At 35.9% G+C, this 9,180-nt stretch overlaps 1 protein-coding gene and 1 long non-coding RNA gene across 2 annotated transcripts in view; one reads left to right on the forward strand and one right to left on the reverse strand.

The window, feature by feature from the left end:
* Window positions 1-312: 312 nt before the first annotated feature.
* LOC107184275 lies at window positions 313-887 on the forward strand. The gene is made up of 2 exons (XR_001515098.1): window positions 313-348; window positions 797-887. It is a non-coding gene; the product is annotated as an uncharacterized LOC107184275 (long non-coding RNA).
* A 4,305-nt stretch (window positions 888-5,192) lies between these two features.
* The window catches only part of UBE2V2 (ubiquitin conjugating enzyme E2 variant 2), a 44,478-nt gene continuing 40,490 nt past the window's right edge, over window positions 5,193-9,180 (reverse strand). Inside the window, exon 4 of the mRNA XM_006754289.2 lies at window positions 5,193-7,959. Coding sequence (XP_006754352.1) covers window positions 7,813-7,959 — 147 coding nt within the window. The 3' untranslated portion in view covers window positions 5,193-7,812. The remainder of the gene's footprint in view (window positions 7,960-9,180) is intronic.

Here is a 9,180-nt window from a genome sequence, read left to right on the forward strand (position 1 = left end):
GACAGCTAAAATGGGGAGACAAAGAAACAACCCCCCAATGAGAGAAAAGAAGGAAACTCCAGAAAAAGAACTAAATGAAATGAAGGCAAGCAACCTATCAGACAGAGTTCAAAGCAATGGTTATGAAAATGCTTAAACAATTTAATGCAAATTACAACAGCATAGAAAGGGAAATAGAGGCCATTAACAAAAACCAGACAGAAATGAAGAATGATATTTCTGACATGCACACTGGAAGGGATTAAAAATAGACTGGATGAAGCAGAGGATGGAAGACAAGGTAGAAATAAATACCCAATTAGAGCAGCCAATGGAAAAAAGAATTAAAAAGCAGGAAAATAGCTTAAGGTGAAAGGACAAAGCAGAAACATACTCCCCTCCCTCTCCCCTATCTTGCCTTGTAGGGTTGGGCCCTCAGCCCAAGCCCCCTCCTTTTCTGAGTGACCACAAGAATGCTGGTATTAACCTAACTCCCCCAACCACCACCTGAGTGGACCAATGAAGCTCCAGGAATGCAGCTAAGGTCCTGATAAGGCTATAGTGGGGGACGGCCCAAGCCTCAGAATGTGCTGGTCACTTCTGGACCTTTGTGCTGTAAGACCCTGATGAAAAACCCTGACCTAAATGACCAATCTCTGTAACCCATGTCACCCCCTAAGCCCAACCAAATAACTAGGCCTATATAACCTTTGTTCTCCTGGGACACGCTCTCTCGCCTTACCGCTGCGTCGGACAGAGGCTGGGAGCCAATCCTAGGATTGATTAATAAATAAAGACTCCTTGCTTTTCAACAAAGGGAGCTCTGGGACAACATGAAACGTTACAACATCTGCATTACAGGAATACCAGAAGGGGCAGAGGATGAGCAAGGAACAGAGAACCTATTTTTAAAAATGACAAAAAACTTCCCCAAGCTGGTGAAGAAAAATGTCACACAAGTTCAGAAGGCACAGAGTCCCAATCAAGATAAACTCACGCCTAGACACATCATAATTAAAATGGAAAATGTTAAAGACAAACAATAAAAGAATCTTAAAGGCAGCAAGAGAGAGCAAATTACATATAAAGGAGTTCCCATTAGAATGTCAACTGACTTGACAACAGAAACACTTCAGGCCAGAAGGGAGTGGCATGAAGTACTCCAAGTAATGAAAAGCAGGGGCATAAACCCAAGACTCCTGTATCCACTCCTGAGGCTATCATTTTAAATTGAAGGTGAAATATAAAGGTTCCCAGACAAAAAAGGTTCAAGGAGTATATTATAACCAAACCAGCAAGGCAAGAAATGTTAAAGGGATTGCTCTGAGAAGAAGAAAAGGAGAGATCATAGCCATAAAGAATATAAAAATGGCAATAAATATATACCTATCAGGAATAACCTTAAATGTAAATGGATTAAATGCTCCAGTCAAAAGACATAGGGTAGCTAAATGGATAAGAAAACATGACCCATATATATGCTGTCTACAAGAGTCCCACCTCAGAACAAAAGATATATACAGACTGAAAGTTAAGGGATAGAAAAATATATTCCACGCAAATGGAAAGAGGAAAAAAAGCTGAAATAGCAATACTCAAATTGGACAAAACAGACTTCAAAACAAAGGCCATAACAAAAGACAAAGAAGGCCACATCACAATACTATAGGGAATGATTCAACAAGAAAATATAACCCTTGTAAACATATATGCACCCAATATAGGAGCACCCAAATATATTTAAAAATTCTTGATGGACTTTAAAGGAGAGAACAAGAGAAATACAATCGTAGTAGTTACTAGTATACGAACAAAGCCACTATACACAAAACAGCCTGGTACTGGCACAAGAACAGGCATATAGATCAATGGAACAGAATAGAGACCCCAGAAATCAACCCAAGTAATTATGATAAATTAATATTTAACAAAGAAGGCAAGAGCATACAATGGAGTCAAAACAGTCTCTTCAATAAATGGTATTGGGAAAATTTAACAGATACATGCAAAAAAAATGAAACTGGACCACCAAGTTACATCATACATAAGAATAAACTCAAACTGGATGAAAAACTTAAATGTAAGTCATAAAACCATAAAATACCTAGACGAAACCATAGGCAGCAAAATCTCAGACTATGTGACATGACACCAGAGTTAAGTTAGAGTTTTTCAAAATGCTGACACGCCGAGCTCAAAAGGTTCGCCATCACTGTCCTAGGACAAAGGAAACTAAGAAGAAAATAAACAAATGGGATTACATCAAAATAAAAAGCTTCTGCACAGCAAAAGAAACCATCAAAAGGAAACGCACTGTGTCGGAGCACATATTTGGCCATGATACGTCTGATAAAGGGTTAATATCCAAAATACATAAGGAACTCATACAACTTAACAGAAGTAAGACAAACCATCCAATAAAAAAGTGGGCAAACGTCCTGGCCGGTTTGGCCGGTGGATAGAGCGTTGGCCTGCGGACTCAAGGGTCCTGGGTCAAGGGCATGTACCTTGGTTGCGGACACAGGAGTGTGCGGGAGGCAGCTGATCGATGTTTCTGATTCTCTCTTCCTCTCCTTTCCTCTCTGTGGAAGGTCAGTAAAATATATATTTTAAAAAAAAAAGTGGGCAAAGGACCTAAATAGATACTTCTCCAAAGTGGACAGATAGATGGCCAAGAAACATGAAAAAATGCTCCAAGTCACTGATTATCAGAGAGATGCAAATTAAGACAACAATGAGGTATCACCTCACACCTGTCAGAATGGCTACCATCAACAAATCAACAAATGACAAGTGCTGGCAAGGATGTGGAGAAAAGGGAACCTTAATACACTGCTGGTGGGAATGCAGACTGGTGTAGCTGTTATGGAAAACAGTATGAAATTTCCTCAAAAAATTAAATATGGAACTCCCATTTGACCTAGTGAACCTACTTCTAGGAATATATCATAAGAAACCCAAAACACCAATCAGAAAGAATGTATGCACCCCTATGTTCATAGCAACACAATTTACAATAGCTAAGATCTGGAAACAGCCCAAGTGCCCAACAGCTGAGTAAATAAAAAAGCTGTGGTACATTTATACCATGAAATACTATGAAGCAGGGATGGAAAAATATATTCCATGCAAATGGAAAGGGTAAAAAAAGCTGAAGTAGCAATACTCAACAAAGGCCATAACAAAAGACAAAGAAGGCCACATCACAATACTAAAGGGAATGATTCAACAAGAAAATATGACTCTTATAAACATATAAGAATCTTTTACCCTTTGAGACAGCATGGAGGGACCTGGAGAGTATCATGCTAAGTGAAATAAGTCAGTCAGAGAAAGACAAGTACACATGATCTCACTCATATGTGGAATCTAAGTAACACAAGAAACTAATGAACAAGTGGATCCAAAGACTTGGAAGCATGGAATAGAGTGCAGAATCTCGGAGGGAAGGCAGGTGAGGGCAAGTGGGTGAGAGGTCATCAACCAAAGACCTTGTATGCATGTATGCATAACCCATGGACACAGACAATAGGGTGGAGGAGGTCAGTGCGGGGGATAAGAGGACATAGATAATACTTTCAACAATGAAGATTTATTTTTAAAATAAACAGTGCTTCCTTATAGTCTTCGTTTTGTAATATATTTTTATTGATTTCAGAGACGAAGGGAGAGAGAGAAATAGGAACATCAATGATGAGAATCATTCATTGGCTGCCTCCTGCACACCCCACACTGGGGATCCAGCCACACGTGCCCTGGCCAGAAATTGAATTGTGACTTCCTGGTTCATAGGTCAACACTCAACCACTGAGCGTCACGCCAGCTAGGCCCTTGTCTTTGAGTAATATATTTTTTAGTCAACTACTGCACTGAACGAGTAACTAAAAGTTTTCACTCAATCAGTTCTATGATTTGCTTTTTTACTAACCACAGGTTTCTCATTACTGTTGGTTTCTTAGTGCCAACTATTAGTCCTCCTTCTGAGACAGACTACTTTCATATAATCTTTCAACTGCCAAAATTTCTAAGTAACTTTAAAGTAGCTGCTCATTGAACACGGACAACATACAAGAATTCACACAGGTCTACATTTGGCAGCAAATGGACCACTGCCCGATCCTTACAAAGTATTTGGTCAGTTATTCATTTGAGAAAGGATAATTCCTGGAACCTTTCTAACTTACGAAAGTGAAATCTATCTGGCTTTATCATTAATTTCATAAACGAGCTTGCCAAAAATTTTTCGAATTGATCTTATGGACTACATCTAAAAATGAAATACTTGGGAATTTTTCTGGGTGAGAATATCCTACTACAAATTTAAATAACATGGCAACCTTTTCATATCCAATTATTGTTTTCTTTCTCATGAACTCACTCCATGAGTTCCCCAAACTCCTTTACTGACAAAATTTTGTTTTTGACTTGTCATTTATTTTCAGTATCACCAAATGCCTTCATTAATTTTCTCTTCAGAAAACGGTTTTACTTTCAATGCTCCACAATACTTTTTAAATAGCCAACATTTTCAGTATGAACCATATGATTTCCATCTACTCTTTATAACTTCTGTAAGGCATATTAATTTTAGCATAAAAGATATTCTATTCCCATGCATGTCCTGCTTTTTAATAAACACAATACTGCGTGGGAATTTAATGCTAATGCTCTAATCAATTCCGATGCTCAGTACACCCTTTCCCTTTTTTAATGTTTCCATTACATAAACAAATATATACACTTACCAAAATATTGAGAGTTGGAGTCTTTTCGTGAAAATAACCAAAAATCAATCAAATTGGCACTGGAAAATTATATTGACACTTATCAAAAAAGTAAAACCAGTGCCTAATGATACAATGATTCTACACATAGATGTCAAAAAATACACTTAAAAGGAAATCTAGGGAAAAAATTCCTTAAATACCTCTGAAAATCCAATTATTCATGATACTGAAATTTCTCATTAGTACTTCTACTCTTTAAAATGTATGTAAAAACACAGTTATGTGCTTATTAAGAACCAACATAGTTTTTTGCTCAGGCTGGGTAGCTCAATTGGTTAGAGCATTGTCCAGTTATGCCAGATAAGGTTGCGGGTTCAATCCCTGGACAGGGCACATACCAGAATCAACCAATGAATGCATAAATAAGTGAAACAACAAATAGATATCTTTCTCAAGTCAATAATTTTTTTAAAAAAGTTAACATAGTTGTGATGAAAGTCTTTTATTTCATGATATGTCTACCAGCACCACCCAAAGCCATACACACCAAATCTATTAAGGAAAATGCATTATTTTCCAGCTGTGTCCTCTAAATTTTCCAAACAAAAAAAAATTTAATTTTGTACATATATATCAATAGCAATATATATTTAGTGGGAAATGCTTAAATCAATAAATTGGTACTAAGCAATCTAGACTAATAAATTATATGATATTCAAACTAAGTCACTACAATTATTTACCCAAATCTGATGTGAAAAATTCCTTTTTAAAGGATAATTTAAAATTATAAATTTGGCCATTTTACACATAAAAGACTTAAATACCGTTGACTATCCTTATAAATGTTTGTTTCAAAATTCTAAAAACTCCATAACAACTGCCATTACTTTAAAATACTAAAAAAATTCTGAAAATTAGAAATAATTAAAGCATAACACTGACCTAACAGGACAAGAACTTTATTTTTGTAATCTTTATTAATATAAGATCATCCCCTAGGGCTCATCTGCTAGTTTTTTAAACAAATTTCAAAGGCAATTTTACAGTTCATTTAATACCACACACTCCTACAACCTTAGCCCCTTTACAAAACAAAGGAAAAATAGCTTCAAAACTGTTGTCTTAGAAATGTTACTACAATTAAGAGTGGTTCAGTATTAGCTTCTATAATCAACTAGTGTGTCTTAGATTGCCACGTACATCTTGATTGTGACATGCAAAATGGATCTTGCTTTTGCATGCAGATTTCAGCAGAGATCCACCTTCCCAAAACAAAAAGGGGAAACAAACATTACAGGGCCAACTCAAACATATACTTGAGGGAGGGAAAACAACAGAAAAACCTTCACAATTAGTGGATATGGGGAAAGAAAAGAGGACAAGATCAAGGTACTCAGATTCTCAGCCCACCAATGTATGAATAATTTAACAGCATTCAGCCCCCATGTATGATAAGACACATTTTCAAAGTGGAAAAGAAGTTTTTAAAGAGAATGACTTAGACCATCAGTAACCATCAGACTCCTGTGTATGACATCAGTGTAATTCAACTTAATCTCCCTTAACAATTTAAAAGTTTTCAGAATGTATTCCAAGGTAATAGTTCATTTCAAACCTATTTTAATAAATTACACATGCACTAATTTGTATCGATATATTCTCTATGTCATTTTAAACATCACTGATAATTAAAATAGAATAGCCATGTTGAAATTAAAAGTTTAGACAAACTATCATTAATGACTAAGGAAAGTAGCTCAAAGCTTTAGATATGAATGAACCTGACAAAAACATGTCAGGGCCTGTTTAAGAAATCTGTCCTTGTTACCAGACCACCTTTCTATTTTGTGCAGTGAACCCATAAGAAAAGAGTATTTTCAACAAAGTAGTATACCTAGGGCTTTGAAATGAAAAACAATTACTTAAAACCTCTCACTTTGGTAAAAGCAGAACATCAGTTCAGAATTACACAGATGCCAAAGTGAAAGACAAGTGGAATGGATAAATTAATCCCAGTCAGTAATAAAAGCATTGGGAGAAAAAAATGTCACCAAAAAAAAAGGTTATGAATCAAAAATAGAATGTATATTTGGATAATTACAATCTATAATTCTATAAAAATTGCTAAAATTCAAACATCTTTTAAATACATTTCTGGTGAAATCAAAGTCAAAATATAATACTTGGGATTCCTCCTTCTGCAAAGAAGAAATTAAACGAATCAAGTAATTTGTTCTCTAAAATACTCTGCAAATTCCAATTTACAAGAAGCATACAAAACATGATAAACAATAAAAACTTTTATATGGATGAAAACCTACAATTCCAATCTTTGCTACCTCAGCAAGGTAGTGTCCATATACCACATCAATATAATAGAAATGGCACAGTTTCTGAGAACACAATCCACATTTTATTTACATTTTAAGACTAACTTTAATCTCAAAAATCACATATCCATTCACCTATTTCCTTTTTGTTGATTTCATTTCAACTTAAATGCATGGTTTGTCAAAGACTGTAAACAAATATTTACCATATCTTTTACATGTAACACACAGAAACAGCTTTTTAACAGAAATTCATTGACCTTCCCCATGACATTTTTTTATTATAAATGTAGATATGAAAACAATCCTGAACATATTTTTTATACTACTGGTAGTCAGCACCCACACCACTTCAAAAATTAAAACAATTTGAGACAATGTTCATTGTACCTGCTACTTTAGACAATTTAAATTGAAGCTCTTTCGCTAAGCAAGATGGAGAAAGCATGCCATTTCTTTTTCTTTCTTGGGATTTTTACTTTAAGTAAAAATCACCATACTTTCATCTTGCAAACCTGAATTCTGTTTTGAATACACCAGATTTATGTTTAAATGACAGTGCTTTAAAAAAATTGTGCTGCATTTTTCCTCCTGTTACCTGAAAACATAATGTGTATACATATATTAAATATATTCTTATAAATGTCCAGGTCATATTTACCAGCTGGCATTCTTTTACTTAATGTGTGGGTATTTTGCATTGTGATATTTAATCAAGACATTAACATGAGTAGAAGATTGTTGATTTAAGACAAGTTTGAGATCCACTAAAATTAATTGTTGTATGTTTGTCCTTCTGGTGGCTGTGGAAGCTTCATATTTTCTTTGGACATCATTAGACGTCTTAGTTCTTGAAGTACAACTTTAATGCTATATGAATTTTGCCATTTTGCTAATACTGGTATGCTCCGTGCATCTACCTGGAAAGAAGAAAAAAGAATAAAATTCATTACCAGTTTAAAGTAGTATGGCATCAATTTATTAACTATTTAAATAAGTCCATTGAAAATTTCATATCCAAGGCTCTCTTTTCACAAAAGTTAATATTATTTTAACGTAATACTTAGGGAAAATATTCCTTCTTTAACAGGTGTTTCCAAGTAATTTATGTCTTTTTTTTTAAATATATTTTATTGATTTTTCACAGAGAGGAAGGGAGAGAGAGAGCTAGAAACATCGACGAGAGAGAAACATCGATCAGCCGCCTCCTGCACACCCCCCACCGGGGATGTGCCCGCAACCCACGTACATGGCCCTGACCGGAATCGAACCCGGGACCCTTCAGTCCGCAGGCCGACGCTCCATCCACCGAGCCAAACTGGTTTCGGCATAATTTATGTCTTTTATGTGTATTTGTGCTTTTCTATATTTTACAAATAAACACGTAGTGAACTTTAGTCGTCGGAAATTTTTAAAATGTTGTATTAAATAGCTACACTGTAAATATATTTGGCAATTCCTTCTTGATGAAATAAGGTTAGAAGGTTCCTCTCCATTTCCAACACTGCTACCCGAAATCTGGGCAATTATCTCCATTGCATTTAGGAGAACTGTGAACCTGACTAATCTTCCACTATGCAAGACTGACAGAATGGGGTTGGAGCTCCTTCCAAGTCTCATTCCCAAGTAACTGCCATCACTTGACAGTTCCCCTGGAAAATGCCAGTCACAGGACTTTTCTCTCTCTGACCTCAGAACTCACCCACTGGGTACTGCCTATTCTGCCACCCTTATGCCTGGCATTGAAAATAGTGCCAATTGTTTAACATCTCTACTGCCTGGAGAGGCAGTAACAGGGCAAAAAGGAAGGTGACCGAAATGCTTCAGAGGGGATCTACTGATATCCACAGGGAGTTTGAAAAGTTCTAACATATGCCTGTAAATCTAGAAGACCACACACGTGTAAGGCTGTGCACAGGCTCATGAAAGATCTGACCTTGAGCAATATACAAAAAAAGATTATGTACCATAACCAAGTGGGATTCACCCCAGAAATGCAAGATTGGTTCAATAGTTTAAAAGTCAATCAGAGAGACACAACGCACAGGAGCACCTGCCCCCAAACCAGCGGACACAACACTGGCCAGTGCTGGGCATCTAGTAAAATATAATATAAGTAGTATTTTATATATATATATATA

This window comes from Myotis davidii, unplaced genomic scaffold, assembly GCF_000327345.1.
Source record: "Myotis davidii unplaced genomic scaffold, ASM32734v1 scaffold452, whole genome shotgun sequence".
Taxonomy (NCBI): domain Eukaryota; kingdom Metazoa; phylum Chordata; class Mammalia; order Chiroptera; family Vespertilionidae; genus Myotis; species Myotis davidii.